This window comes from Salmo salar, chromosome ssa09 (assembly GCF_905237065.1).
Source record: "Salmo salar chromosome ssa09, Ssal_v3.1, whole genome shotgun sequence".
Taxonomy (NCBI): domain Eukaryota; kingdom Metazoa; phylum Chordata; class Actinopteri; order Salmoniformes; family Salmonidae; genus Salmo; species Salmo salar.
Window position 1 is genome coordinate 17,670,473 of NC_059450.1, and position 19,480 is coordinate 17,689,952.

The window sequence follows — 19,480 nt, forward strand, 5'->3', positions numbered from 1 at the left end:
AAACGTATGTACACATTTATCTGTCATGCTCTTTATTTAGCATTACATTCGCCCGTCCCTTAGAAAATAAATCAAATTCTAGTTTTCCTCCTATACCATCTCATAATGGATACAGACAGACCACAGATGTTTAACATAACATACTGCAGCCTCCATGGGCCAAGTGGCAGGGAAATACTAAATGGAAAAGGTGGAACAAATTTGACCCTTACCATCCCATGCTATCAAACAAAATGGAAGATTTAGGTGTTTAACGCAGTGCTTTTTTTAATCAGACCTAAAACACATTACCACAGAAATGTCCCCTTCATGGGGATGTGGAGGAGGTTGTCTGGCCCATTTGATAATCTCCACAGCATAGTCTCTTCATACAGCATGTCAACACCTGCCTGTGATACAGTACATGGGGTGGGGAGGATGGACTCTCACACTGAAGATGATTCAGTGGAAGCCCTTCTGTGAAGATGACTACTAATGATGATGTCAGATGGGACTGAATCAAAGGGGTCAAAGTTTAGAACCAACATATGGAGCTCATTAGTGATGGGGGGAAAATCGATACAGTTACATATCGGGATATTATTTTTGATGCATCGTTTTGACTATCGCAATATTATATTTGCGCTAGTTGGCTGTACCTGCAGCAAAACTTGTTTTCCATCATCTTTTTAAATAGGGAGACAAATTGTTTTCAGCACTTTTATTTCCATAACTGATCAAAACTTGTTTTCTCATGGCTGTCTTTTGTTCCTCCGCGGCATACATATGGTGAGCAATAAGTTCGGAACATCGAATCGTAATAAAATCACAGTCGAATTGGAATACATATAGAATCGTGAGAATGGCAATACATATCGTATCGGCACCAAAGTATCGTGATAATATCGTATTGTGAGGTCCCTGGCACTTCCCAGCCCTACAGCTTGTGATCACATCGTTGATTAGACCTGGGAAAGTTGGGGGTGGCAGGTGTTTCATAGAAAGGTCTTTTCATAAACAAGGATACTCATAAAATAGGACTTTAAACTTATTTAATCACCTTTTAAAGTCCCCCTGCATTAAGTGTGGCTGGGAGGTTGAGTGTAGGTGGACAGGTGCTTCATGGCCTGCCGGTGTGTGAGATGCTCCACTGCTCCACTCAGGGCTGTTATTGCTGTCATGGGGGAGGCCTGTATAGCCCTTCCTCAGAGACACATCCAGTCCATGCACATGAGTCAGGCCTCTCTTAAAGGTGAGTCTATAAACTCTCTTGAACGTTCACAAATAAAAGTAGGTGATAAGAGAAATTATACGCTTAAAATATTTGAACAGTAGCATTTTAGTAAATCTACTAATAAGTCAAATATTATTTTTACTTAAAGGGATAATCCACCACCAGAAATCAAATTCATGAAACTCCTGTCAATTTGGTGAAAGCCTATGTTCTATCAGTGGGTAAAATAAAATAATTCCCCATGATTTAACTTGTAAGTGGTCTGTCTGTGAAATCAGGAAAAGATGTAGGAATGCGGCATAGCTATTTGGTTCTCGTCACCGGAGATGGGGGATAACGCACTTATCACATTTTATGACACTTTTTAAACAATTACCTGCACTCCAGATCGCCAAGTCAGCCAATAGATGGTATGGCATACTTGTCTGGAACACATTCATCTGTTTATATCGTCATGAAAAAGTATATATTTCGCTTAGATGTGCTCAATCTAAACAGTGTACCAAATGATTAAACTCAGTTTCTCCTTCAAGTACCATCTCCATAGAGCTCGCCAGCTTTTAGTCCTAAAAACAGGAAATTAGTTACCTCTGGTTCATTTAGCCATTCCTATAGACGGGTTGGTTGTTTAGCAACAAAACGGACGCTTTGCAACTATGGGACAAAACAGACCGGGTTGACTTGGATTGTTGATAACATGTATGCTATATTTCCTCTCCAATGTTTTATTGAAAACAAATACATTTTCACAATGAGCACTTGTCCCTCAAATACGTCATTACAGTTGTTGGTTAGCTAGCTAGCCATATCAGCATTGACATTAAATCAGTCAAAACACCTCAAAACAAGACATGGTATCAAGAACAAGATGAAACAAGCCAGTTACCATTCCCCACATGGCAGTTTCTTGTCATTCTTGCTAGCAATCTGGCCATCCAGAATCACAACAACATGGTGACTTCTGCCCCATGGAGGCAAGCACATCGTTTTTGTGACGTTCTCAGCTAACCTATCTATGGGGAAAAGGAATGGGGAAAGAATGGGGTTTTGGGATAAACGCCAAAAATAAGGTCTGAGGTTAACACAGGCTTAGGAGATCTTATGTTTTGTTCTATGCGATTGTATTAGTCAATTAACATTACCTTTTTGAAATATGAAGCCTTTTATGTGTATTATGTGCTTTTTTTTTTATTACATAAATGCTTCAAAATTCTCATAGAACTAAATCTCCTAAGCCCATGTTTTCCAGAACCCCTACAAAAAGGCCATTCATTTTCCCATATGCTTTGGCCAACGAACCATGGTGGATTTAGTGCCCTCAAAAAGACGCTGTTACTATGTATCTCTATGCTCCCTGTGTGTCTGTGGGAAAATGCTGTTGTTGCCATAGCAATGTACCCTTTCTGCACTCACTCATTGCAAGTTGATGAACTGCAATTTTAACTCGGTGAGAGACTCCTAAATTGATAGTGTAGTTTGTTTAGGCGATTATACAGCTAGCTAGCTACTTCACATGCTGATATTGACTTTGGTATTATTGTGTATAGCTATGTTTTCTAGCTAGCTAGCCAGCCAGTTCAGAAAGAGCATTGCATTGTGGTTTTTGTTGCAAGAGATTTCCACAATGCTTTTAACATATTTCTAGCAACCTTGTTATAACAACAAAATAAAACATTTGTTAACAAATATATTCACATATTAGTGTTATTTAACACTGTTAATTGTATGAATTAGCCGTTTGGTGTGGATTATCCCTTTAAAGGCCCTGTGCAGTCAATGTGTTTTATATATATTTGCACACTGAGATTGGAATAATACTGTGTAATTGTGAAAATTTGGATAAAGCCCTTTTATTGTAAAAGCAGTTTGAAAAGACTGCCTGAAATTTCAGCCGTTTTGGTGGAATGGAGCTTTGGGCTTTCCATGGTGACATCACCATGCGATAAATTAATAGTCCAATAAGAAAGATAGTTCCAAACCTCTCTGCCAATAACAGCTAGTTTTCAGTTTTCCCCTCCCCACTCAGACCACTCCCAGACGGTCCTAGCATAATTCTTGCTTGAGAAATTGCTCTTTGCTAAGAAGCAATTTTTTTCTTCTTTTTGATCATTTTAATCGAAAACAAACACAGTAACATACTTAATTGTTGCCCAGAGATGATTTGATATTGAGATTTAAAAAATGGCTGCATTGGACCTTTAAAAGAAAATGTTATATTTAAGGTAAATCAATGATAAATGTAGAGACCATATTTGTTTATAAATGACAACGTTCTTTTCTGCTGTCAGAGCTAACAAGCTTTAATTCTCCAGATAAATGGAGAATTCTGCCGTACGGGCGACTTGAGTGCTCCTTTTGATCTTGCTCTGACGTCATAGCCACCAGCTTGCTTCAGAAAGGCCTCCAAAATTAGCCTTGTATTGTCTGGATTCCCTGAGAGGGGAACTAACTAGCTCTCTGATCGAATGAAAACACATCTCAGAGGAGGTTTCAGGGAGTTTAGCCAGAAGGAGATCTATAAAACTGGTACTTTAGCAATAAGAGGTTGTCGTGAATAGATTGATAAAAAATGAAACCGATTTTGATACAGTGATATATAGTTTGAATAAGAGGTATAATATGTCAAAGGAGGTAAACAATAGTAAGGAAAGTACAGTAGGTGCCTTACAGCAAATGAGCATAATAGGAGGCAAATAAATAAACACTGTCAGAGAGGAGATGCAGTAGGGGGAGTTAATTTTCACACGGTGCACAGTGCTCAAGCCTTGGTTGCAGTATGGGGAACAGGGGCCGGGACAGTGTGTTTCAGTTCATTAACAACAAGCTGAGAGAGAGGGTCTCTGGCCCTGGTTATATGCAGTCCCCTGGCCATGTTCATATCTCCTCTCTCTCAACTCATAGCTGAACCCATTTGGCCCTTATCTCCTTGACCTTCTGGCAATAATTAGAGCAGTGACAGCCACAGTCCTGCCACCACATCTAGAGCCTCTCCTCTGAGACCTGGACCCTGGAGTCCTGAGGGCCCAGTTCACACCCAGGCCCCATGCCAAAGGGCCGGCCATGACCCACAGTCCCAGCCTCATCCTAACAAGCAGATGGGCATAAAGGGCCCTTTGGTTGCTCTGTTTAGAATACACTCAATCCTTTGGATTAGAGAGTGTTCTGGCCGTCACACCTCGATGATGTTCACAGATGGCGCCCGGTTGTTGTTGTTGTTGTTCTTGGGGAACTGGAGGGGAAGAAGGGAAACAGCAGTGATGAAAAAGATGAAGGCCAGTCTCTAAACCTGGAATAAAGTATAATTCTGCTAGTGTATGAGCATGGAGCGCCTGGACAGAATGGGAGAGTTATGATGCTTTTTCTCTGGAAGGGAGATGGGGTATTTTGATCATTTTAGTGTCAATTGGTTTAGTTGGCAGAGGGCATCAGCCAGTTGTTGAGGGAGATGGAGAGGAGTGAATGGACATGGGACAATCATGCCAGCGTATGGGCTGTCTATGCATTGATTTGAAAGGCTTTGGATTTATAGCATTCTTGTAACTTATTGCCTGAGATGCATGTTTATCATTTTAATTGTTTTTTGGGGGGGATGAAGTGCTGTCATAAATGCTAGTAAATCAATGCATATTCTATTATGTGGTGGGCGTAGCTCTAATGGTGTTATGGGAGTGTTAACTGCTGGTGAAAGTGGACGTTTTTAAGTCGCTGGGACGATTCACCTGCCCGTTGACGGTGGGGACTCAGTGGGGAGAAGGGGTTATACCTTACTGCGCAACAGCCCCCCCGTCGGGTGCTCCGGAGTACTGCACTCTGATGAGGTCTTGGCTTTGTCCTTGTTGGTGTTGGGCTCGTTGTCTTTGATGATGTCATACTGACGGCAGAAGAGAGCGATCACACCTGACAGAGAGAGGAGAAAGGGGCATACACAGAAAGATCGTAAATAACAACCACATTACCGCAGTGAAAAGCCGACGGAAATCATTTAGCATGGACAAATTACAACAAATTGTGGACCATATTTGTTTAAATATACCTTTTTTTCTACATTCATGAGGGTGTGTGTGTGTGTGTGTGTGTGTGTGTGTGTGTGTGTGTGTGTGTGTGTGTGTGTGTGTGTGTGTGTGTGTGTGTGTGTGTGTGTGTGTGTGTGCGTGTGCGTGTGTGTGTGGTAGGGTTGCAAAATTCCAGTAACTTTTCCCAAATTACCATGTTTTCAAGAAATCCTGGTTAGAAGTTCCCGGAATCAGAAGGGAATAAGCAGGAAATCCAGATTCCTGCAACCAGGATTTCTGGAAAACCTGGGAATTTGGGGAAACTTACTGGAATTTTGCAACCCTAGTGTGTGGGTAGCACTCTGACCTTTTGAAACATTCCACCCCTCACCTGCCCACATGATCAGCACCACCACGATAATGATGAACTCCCCTGCCCTCAGCTGAGCTCCCACTTCCTCCATGGTCACCTCGTCTGGAGTGTCAAATACACCAGCACAATCAGTTCATCACCATGGCAACATTATCATCAGAGTTATTATTGGTAACTGGCAGATTATTAAACCCAGGTTCTCCTGACAGGTCAGTCTAATGATGGGGGAGTGTTGGGGTGAAAGCCATCATCTGCTAAGTGAATATGCCGGGCTGAACTTCAGTCCAGTAGACCTTGTCTCTACCACAGGAGGTTGGTGGCACCTTAATTGGGGAGAACGGGCTCGTGTTAATGACTGGAATCAGTGGAATGGTATCAAATACACCAAATGCATGCGTTTGTGTTTGGTGCCATTCTATTTGCTCCGTTCCGGCCATTAATATGAGCCGTTCTCCCCTCAGCAGCCTCCACTGGTCTCTACTGTAATTATACATACTCAGGAGTAGGTCTGCTCTGTGTCAGCTGGATAGAACCATTTGCTCCTGACACCCCCTATTGTGTAGACTGATCTCTCTATTCTTCTTCAGTCCCAGGATGGCACCACTCACCACTGGCTTTCTGTCAGCTAGCACTGCTTTAAACAGGCCACGTTTTTCATGATTCCAGGTGATTCTGACTCAACCCTAACAACTTGTGCACAGCCTCCACAATTATCTCGTCATTGAAGAGCGCTGCTATCTGGGAACCGCACAGCACATGCCTCAATTTGCCCACTATTTCTGAGAGAGGCTGATGGTGTCTTAGGATTCAGTAGAAGCTGGGCATGAAGAGAATACATAAGCCTGAGATAGGGTCAGTGGGGATCCCCACTCTGAAGGGGTTGGAGAGAGAGAGTTAATCACAGCAGCCACGATCGATTGAGTTGGGCCTAAATAGAACTCAATAATCATTATTAATGTCCTACGGGCCAAAAAAGATCAGAGAAGTGTGTGTGTGTGTGCAGCTTATGTTTGTGTGTGTTCAAGGTCCACTCAAACAAAGCAACATGTTTCTGAATTCAGTAGAGGAGCTGGCTAAAGTTCAGCACACCAGTGCCCCCCATTTAAAGACCAAACAGAAGTAGGCATTGGCACTGAAATTCTAATGTACCTGGGTAGCTTCACCACGCTCCAGCAGGTTCTCCCAATGACTGATTCAGCCAATCGATGAGTCTATGTACCTTGACATTAACCAATCCAAGCTGGAAAGCCAGAGGCTCCTGACATCGCTGCCAGATGTCCTCCATATGGCTAATATTGGTCAGTTCTAATGTCAAAGACAGTCTCCAATCCTAGAGACAGGTTGAGTCCTCTGCAGGGAGAGGTGGGGCTGTACTGTTTGTAGAGGAGGAAGTTTGCAGGTGGGAGCATTCAGGGACATGGTAAACTGTATGCTGTATAGCTGCAGGATTATGTGAGTAAAGACATAGTCTTGGAGTGTTATACACCTGTTTTACTGCAACACTGTTTTGCAGACATCCAGGAGGGAGTTGTCCCGCTGGTCTAGCTATAAAACCTCCATCATCTAGAGTCTTGGTCACAGACCACATGCTGGTTCTATAGCCATGGTCTTGGGAGACAAACACATACAGTGCATTTGAAAAGTATTTAGACCTTTTCACTTTTTCCACATTTTGTTACATTACAGACTAATTCTAAAATTGATTAAATAAATGTTTTACCTCATCAATCTACACACAATACCCCATAATGACATATCGAAAAATAAAAAAAGAGATACCTTATTTACATAAGTATTCAGACCCTTTCCTGTGAAACTCGAAATTGAGCTCAGGTGCATTCTGTTTCCATTGATAAGGTCCCTCAGTTGACAGTGCATGTCAGAGCAAAAACCAAGTCATGAGGTCAAAGGAATTGTCCGTAGAGCTCCGAGACAGGATTGTGTTGAGGCACAGATCTTGGGAAGGGTACCAAAAAATGTCTGCAGCATTGAAGGCTGGCCTCCATCATTCTTAAATGGAAGAAGTTTGGAACCACCAAAGACTCTTCCAAACTGAGCCGGGCGATCAGTGACCATTGGGTTCTTGGCCTTGATCAGGGAGGTGGCCAAGAACCCGATGGTCACTCTGACAGAGCTCCAGAGTTCCTCTGGGGAGATGGGAGAACCTTCCAGAAGGACAACCACCTCTGCAGCACTCCACCAATCAGACCTTTATTGTAGAGTGGCCAGATAGAAACCACCCTTCAGTAAAAGGTACATAACAGCCCACTTGGAGTTTGCCAAAAGGCACCTAAAGGACTCTGACCATGAGAAACAAGATTCTCTGGTTTGATGAAACCAAAATTGAACTCTTTGGCTTAAATGCCAAGCGTCACGTCTGGAGGAAACCTGGCACCATCCCTATGGTGAAGCATGGTGGTGGCAGCATCATGCTGTGGGGATGTTTTTCAGCGGCAGGGACTGGGATCAGGATCAAGGGAAAGGTGAACGGCGCAAAGTACAGAGATCCTTGATGAAAACCTGCTCCAGAGTGTTTGGGACCTCAGACAGGGGCGAAGGTTCACCTTCCGACAGGACAATGACCCTAAGCACACAGCCAAGATAACGCAGGAATGGCTTCGGGACAAGTCTCAATGTCCTTGAGTGGCCCAGCCAGAGCCCGGACTTGAACTAGATCAAACATCTCTGGAGAGACCTGTGTAGCGACGCCCCCCATCCAACCTGACCGAGCTTGAGAGGATCTACAGAGAAGAATGTGAGAAACTCCCCAAATACAGGTGTGCCAAGCTTGTAGCGTCATACCAAAGAAGACTTGAGTCTGTCATTGCTGCCAAGGGCGCTTCAACAAAGTACTGAGTAAAGGGTCTAAATACTTGATATTTCAGTATAAAATATATATATATTTAAATCTAAAAAACGTTTTTTGCTTTGTCATTATATGTGGTATTGTGTGTAGATTGATGAGGGGAAATATTGTGTGTGTGTGTGAGAACGTCAGAGCAGTCTGTCTGTTATACAGAATAATTGTGTTTTGTTTTGAACTGACAGGATCTCAAATTTTGTCTGATCACGGCTTTCTTTGTTTCCTCTCTTTATCTCCTGGTTTCCCCTAGTGATAAAAAAAAATGTTTTAGATGCATGCCAGCAAAGCCACTACACAACACAACACTAAACAATACATTAATTGCACTATAACGGTGACAAACGGTGCCCACAAACTGTTAGGGCCTACATAATGCTGTCCCGACAGCAGAGCTTTCTTTTCAGCACCATGGAGTGAATCCTTACCACTAATATACCTAGTTATCAGCGGAGCCTTGTCTGGCAGCGAAACAGTTCATTCAGCTTAATTTACTGCCTTTAAAAAAACATAGCTGATATGGCTGACTTTCTTAAACAAATGTGGTTTCTACTGACAATTGAGATGTACAAACTATGGCACAAGGGAATGACGAGCAATCTGTAATTTCGATTAAGTCACTGATGAGCGAGCTAGGATGGACGTAGTCAGTATAACTATTTGTTCAGCACTTTTGAAATATACCTGCTGGAGCGCGTGCTATGGGTGGGTGCTGCTATGGTGACCAGTGAGCTGAGATAAGGCAGGGCTTTAACTAGCAAAGACTTATAGATGACCTGGAGCCAGTGGGTTTGGCGACGAATATGAAGCGAGGGCCAGCCAACGAGAGCATACAGGTCGCAGTGGTGGGTAGTATATGGGGCTTTGATGACAAAACAGATGGCACTGTGATAGACTGCATCCAATTTGCTGAGTAGAGTGTTGGAGACTATTTTGTAAATGACATCGCCGAAGTCAAGGATCGGTAGGATAGTCAGTTTTACGAGGGTATGTTTGGCAGCATGAGTGAAGGATGCTTTGTTACGAAATAGGAAGCCAATTCTAGATTTAATTTTGGATTGAAGATGCTTAATGTGAGTCTGGAAGGAGAGTTTACAGTCTAACCAGACACCTAGGTATTTGTAATTGTCCACATATTCTAAGTCAGAACCGTCCAGAGTAGTGATGCTGGACGGGCAGGCAGGTGCGGGCAGCGATCGGTTGAAGAGCATGCATTTAGTTTTACTTGCATTTAAGAGCAGTTGGAGGCCACGGAAGGAGAGTTGTATGGCAATGAAGCTCGTCTGAAGGTTAGTTAACACAGTGTCCAAAGAAGGGCCAGAAGTATACAGAATGGTGTCGTTTGTGTAGAGGTGGATCAGAGAATCACCAGCAACAAGAGCGACATCATTGATGTATACGGAGAAAAGAGTCGGCCCGAGAATTGAACCCGGTGGCACCCCCATAGAGACTGCCAGAGGTCCGGACAACAGGCCTTCCGATTTGACACACTGAACTCTATCTGAGAAGTAGTTGGTGAACCAGATGAGGCAGTCATTAGAGAAACCAAGGCTGTTGAGTCTGCCGATAAGAATGTGGTGATTGACAGAGTCGAAAGCCTTGGCCAGTTCGATGAATACGGCTGCACAGTAATGTCTTTTATCGATGGCGGTTATGATATCGTTTAGGACCTTGAGTGTGGCTGAGGTGCACCCATGACCAGCTCGGAAACCAAATTGCATAGCGGAGAAGGTACGGTGGGATTCGAAATGGTCGGTGATCTGTTTGTTAACTTGGCTTTCGAAGACCTTAGAAAGGCAGGGTAGGATAGATATAGGTCTGTAACATTTTGGGTCTAGAGTGTCTCCCCCACGTAGATTTTGCGGTGACGTAGTGTCCCCATGAGTGACAGAACACTGAGCCAATCATGGCGCAACTAGAGAACATTAACAACCGCTCTGTATTTTCCACCCCTCCACCACAGAAAGCACTGAGCCAGGCTGAAACACCTGCATTTTGGAGCTGCCTTACTCAAGAAAGCAAAAAACATGCCATATTTGTGTGGCTTTATTAACTCAATTATTATATATATTTTTTTACATTGTTTGCAAACTGATATCTGACACGTATTAATGCCAAAATAACATGCAAAACAGGCGAAAATAAGTAAATGAATGTCCACTTTTTGTTTTGTCCTGTTTAGATAAACAGGTCGGGCTCTGCCCTGAATGACGGTTTGCCACTGCCTCCGCCAAAACTCTGGGATTTTTCATACTGTAGCTTGTTCGCCATCTTCTTTTTAAATAGTGAGCCAACATGTTTTCAGCACTTTTATTTCCCTGACTGATCAAAACTCATTTTCTCATCCTCTCATGTCACTCTGCAGCGGACATACAGTGCCTTCAGAATGAATTCACACCCCTTGACTTTTTCCACAGTTTGTGGTTTTAAATGGATTAAATTGAGATTTTCTGTCACTGGCCTACACACAGTAACACATATTGTTAAAGTGGAATTATGTTTGTGAAAATTTGGACAAATTAATTGATTATGAAAGGCAGAAATGTCTTGAGTCAATAAGTATTTAACCCTTTTATGGCAAGCCAAAATATATTAAAGAGAAATAATGTGCTTAAAAAGTCACATAATAAGTTGCATGTGTGCAATAATAGTGTTTAACATGATTTTTGAATGACTTCCTCATCTCTACACCCCACACAATCTGTAAGGTCCCACAGTCAAGCAGTGAATTTCAAACACAGATTCAACCACAAAGACCAGGGAGGTTTTCCGATGCCTCACAAAGAAGGGCACCTATTGGAAGGTAGATACAAATGTTAAAAAAGGAGACATTGAATATCCCTTTGAGCATGGTGAAGTTATTAATTACACTTTGGATGGGTATCAATAAACCCAGTCACTACAGATACAGGCGACCTTCCTAACTCAGTTGCCAGAGAGGGAAACCGCTCAGGGATTTCACCTTGAGGCCAATGGAGACTTTAAAACAGTTAGAAAGTTTAATGGCTGTGATAGGAGAAAACTGAGGATGGATCAACAACATTGTAGCTACTCCACAATACTAACCTAATTGACAGAGTGAAAATATTCCAAAACTGTTTGCAACAAGGCACTAAACTAATACTGAAAAAAATGTGGCAAAGGATTTCACTTTTTGTCCTGAATTCAAAGTGTTATGTTTGGGACAAATCCAATACATCACATTACTGAGTACCACTGTCCATATTTTCATGCATAGCGGTGGCTGCATCATGTTATGGGTATGCTTGTAATCGTTAAGGATTAGGGAGATTTTCTAGATAAAAAATGTACAGAATGGAGCTAAACACAGGAAAATCCTACAGGATAACCTAGTTCAGTCTGCTTTCCACCAGACACTGGGATTCGAATTCACCTTTCAGCAGGACAATAACCTAAAACACAAGGCCAAATCTTAACTGGAGTTGCTTACCAAGAAGACAGTGAATGCTTCTGAGTAGCTGAGTTACGGTTTTGACATAAATCTACTTGAAAATCTATGGCAAGACTTGAAAATGGTTGTCTAGCAATGATCAACATCCAATTTGGCAGAGATTGAAGAATTTTGAAAAGAATAATGGGCAAATGTTGCACAATCCAGGTGTGGAAAGCTCTTAGAGATTTACCCAGAAAGACTCACAGCTATAATCTCTGCCAAAGGTGCTTCTACAAAGTATTGTGGTGTGAATACTTATGTCAAAGAGTTATTTCTATATTTAATTTTGAATAAATTAGCAAAAATGTCTAAAAACGTGTTTTCACTTCATCATTATGGGGTATTGTGTGTAGATGGGTGATAAACAAAATTGCTATTTCATCCATTTTGAATTCAGGTTGTAACACAACTAAGTCAAGGGGTGTGAATACACTTTTGAAAAAGATAATTACAAAAAATATAATTTTATTCAGTAAATATATTTATTTGTTTCTTCATTTTGATAAGAGATACATGTAATGAATTGAAGGTTATTTGTAGCTGTAAAAATCGAAATGTACCGATTTTAAGGTTCTGTCATTATATTTAGGGTGGGGTTGTGTGAAATTCTTGTGAAAAAAAATGGGATGCCCAATGAAAAAGTTTGAATACCACTGATGTAGAGGGATATGGAGGCTGCATCATTATGCGACCGGCGCTGAGTCATGCCTTAATACTGTAGCCATTTATCACAGTGGCTGCCTGGCTGTACACAAGGAAACAAACACTTCTCTGAGACGCGCACATTTATCTCACCTCAGCCCAGCCATCACTCACACACTAACACCACTTTCGCTGCTGTACAGGTTCTCGTCTCATCTCATCCACCTATATGGATCTAGCTCTGGGTTGGTCTGTGCCTAGGGACTGTAGGTCTGTATGTGTCTGAGGCTGTTTGTAGCATTCTGTATCCCTTTGTGCTAGTTTCTCCTAGCCGAGAATCCTGAGAATATCCCAACTAAATTACCTGGGATTAGTGTGTGTGCCCAAAGAGCCTTTGCTACTGTGACTGTGAAATGTTCCCAGAACCACAAGCTCCCTGCCTCTGCTTCCTGTGAGTGTCTGTGAGGAGTCAGTGAGTGAAGGAGCAAGGCTGTGAGTGTCTGTGAGGAGTCAGTGAGTGAAGGAGCCAGGGTGTGAGTGTCTGTGAGGAGTCAGTGAGTGAAGGAGCCAGGGTGTGAGTGTCTGTGAGTGAAGGAGTCAGGCTGTGAGTGTCTGTGAGGAGTCTGTGAGTGAAGGAGCCAGGGTGTGAGTGTCTGTCAGTGAAGGAGTCAGGCTGTGAGTGTCTGTGAGTGAAGGAGTCAGGCTGTGAGTGAAGGAGTCAGGCTGTGAGTGTCTGTGAGGAGTAAAGGAGCGAGGGGGTGAGGGAAGGGTGCGAGCCAAAAGCACATCGATTTGCATCACGCTGCCCTGAATATCTCATCACCACTTTGACAAATGCATTACCCTTACTGTAGATAGAGCACAGGGCAGGGGCAGTTGGGGGTGAATGCATAGAGGCACATCAATATACCACAAACTATACCCTGAAGGTGTTATATTCATAAATTGTTCTAAGAGCGCTTGATGTTTAAGAGCATTCTGTTGTGAAACTTAATTTCACGCTTTGTGTCCCATTGATTTGTATTGGCCTTTATGGAATCAGTCAAAAGTTGTCAACAGTCCAACTGCAAGCTTTACTCTCGGCACTGTATGTGTACATACTGCTGTGCACAGGGTTTCCTCTTCCTTTTTTGGCACTGCACCTGTATTACAGCAAGGTACGGGAACCTGGAGAAGTGCTTTGGACTTTGTTTCCTCCATAGATACTGTATGTATTAGCTTCAGTCTTATCCTAAAGTTGTGTGTGAGATTATAGAGTTTTTTACCTTTACTCTTCGAGGCCTGTGTCTCAGACTCCTTGGGCGTGCGGAAGCGCAGGGGTTCGCTGTGCTGACTCATGGGCCCACTCATGCTGATGGACTGCACGTGCACAATGTAGTCGGTCTCCTCCTCCAAGTCCCATAATGCACAGGAGCGGGTGGTGGTGTTCACTTCCTGGATGAAGCGCAGCATGCGCACGTCCTTCTTCTGTTGGCACATCATCACAGAGGTGCGTTTAGTGAGCAGTGTAACACAAAACTATCCACTGAGGTTGAGTAGAAGTCTCACACACAACATTGAGCCCTGGTGAACTTCAATCCCAGTTATCACATACTGTACAGTAATAGTAGACAGAAATAGACTATGTGGAGGAGTGGAGAGAGGGAGCAGCAGTCAGGAGATGGGCAGAACCGGGGCTCTTAGCTGGGCTTCTGGGACCAGGAAATCATCTGCTCATGGGCTAGAATGGAGCCTAACCATTGTGCAGGGTAGAGTGACTGTGTGCAAGTGGGAAATGTTATTGCTTTCCCTCTTTACACAGCTGCCATCTTCCACTGCTGTTGTCGAGGAGACAGGCGCTCAGACGGGATCGTCCTGGCAACACAACGTCCCGTGACACAACGGTTCCGCAAAACAAGCCGCTGGCCAGCAATGCAGGGACGCAATGGAGAGACGGTGAGTAGCGATTGGTGACAGATTCTATTTGATCTCCTATTGGCGAGAGTGTGAGTGTTTGTGTGCGCCTTGGTCTCCTCCCCCCCGCACTGCGCTCCTCCTCGCTCTCACCTGCTGTGTGATGGCAAAGCCAATGACAAGGTCCCCCTCGGGGATGTCCCATGTCACCACGGCAGAGTTGGACTTCAGAGCCTTGATGGTCACATTGACAGGAGCCGCCAAGCTGTCTGCAAACACAGACAGGGAGAGAGAAAAGATACACATGAAGCAAATGAAGTTTACTATCTTGCTGTCTAGTGGGTACTGGGTAGGATACAGTAGGTATGGTAATGGGTACATATATTATTTACATGGACTCAATATAGTACTTCAAACAGTCCGTACAATCACAGAGTGGTTAATAAGCTACTCCACAGGAGAGCTTGACTATTCTAGACAGTATGATCTACAGATTGGCCATCAGACTGTGGAGCCTGATGCTTACTACAAACGGAGGCCTCTGATCACTGCAGCCCCCCACTGCTGGTTTCACTGTTCACTATTACACACCCAGGGAGAGCTGTGGCCTGATTCAGTATTCACATCCATTCAGCATAATTAGGACTCATAAGAAATACAACTGCAATCAAATTTAGAGTGGAGTGGTTTGTAGGGGTTGAATTTTAAATGGCCCCGCAATTAAGTTTTGAATTTTGAATAGGTTCACATTTAGAGTCAGTTGAATATTCAGTGAAATTACACTCAACTCAAAATAATGTACATTTACACTGAGTGTACAAAACATTAGGAATGCCTTCCTAACATTGAGTTGCACCCCTTTTTGTCCTTAGAACAGCCTCAATTCGTCGGGGCATGGACTCTAAAAGATGTTGAAAGCGTTCCACAAGGATGCTGGTCCATGCTGACTCCAGTGCTTCCCACAGTTGTGTCAAGTTGGCTGGATGTCCTTTGGGTGGTGGACCATTCTTGATACACACGGGAAACTGTTGAGAATGAAAAACCCAGCAGCTTTGCAGTTCTTGACACACTCAAACTGATGCGCCTGGCACCTACTACCATACGCCGTTCAAAGGCACTGAAATCTTTTGTCTTGCCCATTCATCCTCTGAATGGCACACATACACAATCTCATGCCTCAAGGCTTAAAAATCCTTCTTTAACCTGTCTGGGATAGGGGGGAGTATTTTCACAGCCGGATAAAAAAACGTACCCGATTTAAACTGGTTACTACTCTTGCCCAGAAATGAGAATATGCAGATTATTAGTATATTTGGATAGAAAACACTCTGAAGTTTCTAAAACTGTTTGAATAGTGTCTGTGAGTATAACAGAACTCATATGGCAGGCAAAAACCTGAGAAAATTCCAAGCAGGAAGTGGCCTGTCTGCGAATTTGTAGTTCTCCTTTTGCTTCTCTATCGAAACTACAGTGCCTGTGGGGTTATGTAGCACTTTCTAAGGCTTCCATTGGCTCTCTAAAGCCTTCAGAATGCGGATTGAGGCATCTCCTGTCTCTGAGCAGAGTACAGGAGCACAGTTTGTCAGTGGACTGCCTGGTGACTAAGAGATTGGAAATGCGCATTCACGAGACCTCGCCATTTTTTCTTTTGTCCTTTGAATGAATACACTATTGTCCGGTTAGAATATTATCGCTATTTTACGAGAAAAATACCATAAAAATTGATTTTAAACAGCGTTTGACATGCTTCTAAGTACGGTAATGGAACATTTTGAAATTGTTTGTCTCGAAATGCGCTCGCGCGTTACCCTTTGGATAGTGACCTGAACACACAAACAAAACGCAGGTATTTGGACATAACTATGGATTATTTGGAACAAAAAGAACATTTCTTCTGGAAGTAGCAGTCCTGGGAGTGCATTCTGACGAAGATCAGCAAAGGTAATACAATTTTTCTAATAGTAATTCTGAGTTTAGTGATCCCCGAAGTTGGCGGGTGTCTGAATAGCTAGCCGTGATGGCTGAGCTATGTACTCAGAATATTGCAAAATGTGCTTTTGCCGAAAAGCTATTTTCAAATCTGACATAGCGATTGCATAAAGGAGTTCTGTATCTATAATCCTTAAAAATAATTGTTATGTATTTTGTCAACGTTTATGATGAGTAATTTAGTAAATTCACCGGAAGTTTTGGGTGGGAATGCTAGTTCTGAACATCACATGCTATTGTAAAAAGCTGTTTTTTGATATAAATATGAACTTGATTGAACAAAACATGCATGTATTGTATAACATAATGTCCTAGGAGTGTCATCTGATGAAGATCATCAAAGGTTAGTGCTTAATTTAGCTGTGTTTTGGGTTTATGTGACATATATGCTTGCATGGAAAATGGCTGTGTGATTGTTTTTGGCTATGTACTCTCCTAACATAATCGAATGTTTTGCTTTCGCTGTAAAGCCTTTTTGAAATCGGACAATGTGGTTAGATTAACGAGAGTCTTGTCTTTAAAATGGTGTAAAATAGTCATATGGTTGAAAAATGTAAATTATAGCATTTTTGAGGTATTTGTATTTCGCGCCACGTTCTTCCATTGGATATTTGGCGAGGCGTTCCGCTAGCGGAACATCTAGATGCAAGAGGTTTTAACCAGTCTCCTCCCCTTCATCTAGGGGATCATAGCTTTCACCTGGATTCACCTGGTCAGTCTATGACATGGAAAGAGCAGGTGTTCTTAATGTTTTGTACACTCCAGTGTATAAAAAGTTGGATTACTTTTTATTATTCATTGTAATTATATGTTGTGCGTGCTGCAAACCACTGACAGTTTAATTAGGGCTTGTGCTACATCACTTCCAAGTAATGATTTGTTGCTGTGCAATACATTTACAGTTTTGTGTGCGTGCATGCTAGTTGTGTGTGTGTGTACTGTATTCAGATGTTTACACCTGGCGGCATACTTAATCGAATAAGTGAGCATATGACGCTGTGATCACAGATGAATGAGAGATCCAAACTCTGCTGGAGCAGGGACATGCTAACTGTTCTTCAATGACACTTTAAATTCATACATTCCAGATAGTGAATGGGAGAATCATTATCAGGGCTTACCTGAATGATCAGAGGGCTTTGGTGGTGATGACTCATGCGATGGGGGAGTGTCTGCAGAGTAAATGAACATGCAATCTTCCATGTTCCTTCACTGTCAGAGGCAGGGCGCCCTGTCTCTTAGCCCCTCCGTGCCACACCTACACTTCAGTATGGTAAACAGTCTGAGACATTGAGGATTGATGGGTTTGTGTGATGAGACACAGGAGGGACGGGAACAGATAAACGAGAGTGGACACTCATAATCATGTTACGTTATTCCGACATCTATTTAGTGCTGCAGATGTATTCAGATGAGTTATTGAGCGTGTTAGCGCTCACTCTTGTCTTCAGCTAACCATTGTAAATCATGGCCTAGTAATTGTTTTGCTGATTAAAGGCCTGAGACAGAGACACACACCCAGTTGCTTTGTTGGGGATGTACTCCTTGGCGGACGGTGGCCATGACGGGAAGCTCTCATATATCCCCATGATGGGAAGCTCTCATATATCCCCATGACGGGAAGCTCTCATATATCCCCATGACGGGAAGCTCTCATATATCCCCATGACGGGAAGCTCTCATATATCCCCATGACGGGAAGCTCTCATATATCCCCATGACGGGAAGCTCTCATATATCCCCATGACGGGAAGCTCTCATATATCCCCATGACGGGAAGCTCTCATATATCCCCATGACGGGAAGCTCTCATATATCCCCATGACGGGAAGCTCTCATATATCCCCATGACGGGAAGCTCTCATATATCCCCATGACGGGAAGCTCCCATATATCCCCATGACGTGAAGTGTGAGTCAGGACTAATGAAACAGCAGACAGATGTCTCCATAAACTCTGTCACACACATACACACACACACACACACACACACACACACACACACACACACACACACACACACACACACACACACACACACACACACACACACACACACACACACACACACACACACACACACACACACGATGAGAGATGGGGATGACTTTGAGTCAGGACTCTGTCCCTGGTGTGTGTGTGTGTGTGTGTGTGTGTGTGTGTGTGTGTGTGTGTGTGTGTGTGTGTGTGTGTGTGTGTGTGTGTGTGTGTGTGTGTGTGTGTGTGTGTGTGTGTGTGTGTGTGTGTGTGTGTGTGTGAGAGAGAGGGAGCAGACACCAGCATATCTTTGTTAGCGGAGTCATCAGAGGGACAGGAGGTAGTGTGTGGCGTGCTGGGCCGTGTCATGACCATGACAGTGTTCAGTGGGTGACAGCTCGGCAGTCTTTCAAGGAGAGAGGGGGTATATAAAGAGTGAGGCAGTATGTTTGCATGGGTGTCTCTGTGTGTTTGCTAGTAAACTAATTGTACAGTGCACATTAAATGAGATTTTGTCCAGCCTACAGACAACAAACAAATAAAACACTCAAACTGTTGGCTTGCAGTTTGCACGTACTATTTCCCCTCGCCATTTTAAGAGCCTTTACTAACTTGCAAGCACGCACACACAAACCCTGTCTCCTGCTTAGTCTCATTGTCACAGTACTCCAGCTGCCCTTGATCAATAAAGCCTATCAATATTTAATGAACGTTCTTCTCTGGCCTCCACAGGCCCTTCTCTCTCAGCTCAGACCAGCTGTTCTCTCTCTGTCTCTCGCTCTTCCCCTCTCTCTCTATTTCACTTACTCTCTTTTTGTCCCCCCCCCCACCACCAGACCCTCTGACCTGGGAAAGACAGTAGCACTCCTCCCTCAACCTGTGAACTGTATATCTGTATAGCTGCTCTATGTGTTGAACACAGGCTGATTTCTTACTGAGTTGCTTTGCCTCTGCCTGATCTAAGACCCCGGTCTGGTCCTGCAGCATTTCATCCTTTCATGCCTCTGTGCTCATAGAGCACTTACTGCTCAGCAATCAAAGACACCCTTCTCATCTCATGGGTAAATATCCCACAGACAGACAGACA

The 19,480-nt window shown here is 43.3% G+C and overlaps 1 protein-coding gene across 2 annotated transcripts in view; it reads right to left on the reverse strand.

The window, feature by feature from the left end:
• Window positions 1-19,480, reverse strand: part of LOC106610891 (fibronectin type III domain-containing protein 5) — a 28,513-nt gene continuing 9,033 nt past the window's right edge. The window contains exons 2-6 of one of the 2 annotated variants that reach the window (XM_014210554.2): window positions 14,581-14,696; window positions 13,800-14,001; window positions 5,597-5,680; window positions 4,933-5,110; window positions 1-4,442 (exon numbers count right to left, since the gene is read on the reverse strand). In XM_014210554.2, the coding sequence (XP_014066029.1) occupies window positions 4,971-5,110; window positions 5,597-5,680; window positions 13,800-14,001; window positions 14,581-14,696 (542 nt within the window). In that variant the 3' untranslated portion in view covers window positions 1-4,442; window positions 4,933-4,970. The remainder of the gene's footprint in view (window positions 4,443-4,932; window positions 5,111-5,596; window positions 5,681-13,799; window positions 14,002-14,580; window positions 14,697-19,480) is intronic. The other variant, XM_014210551.2, reaches the window with a different exon arrangement.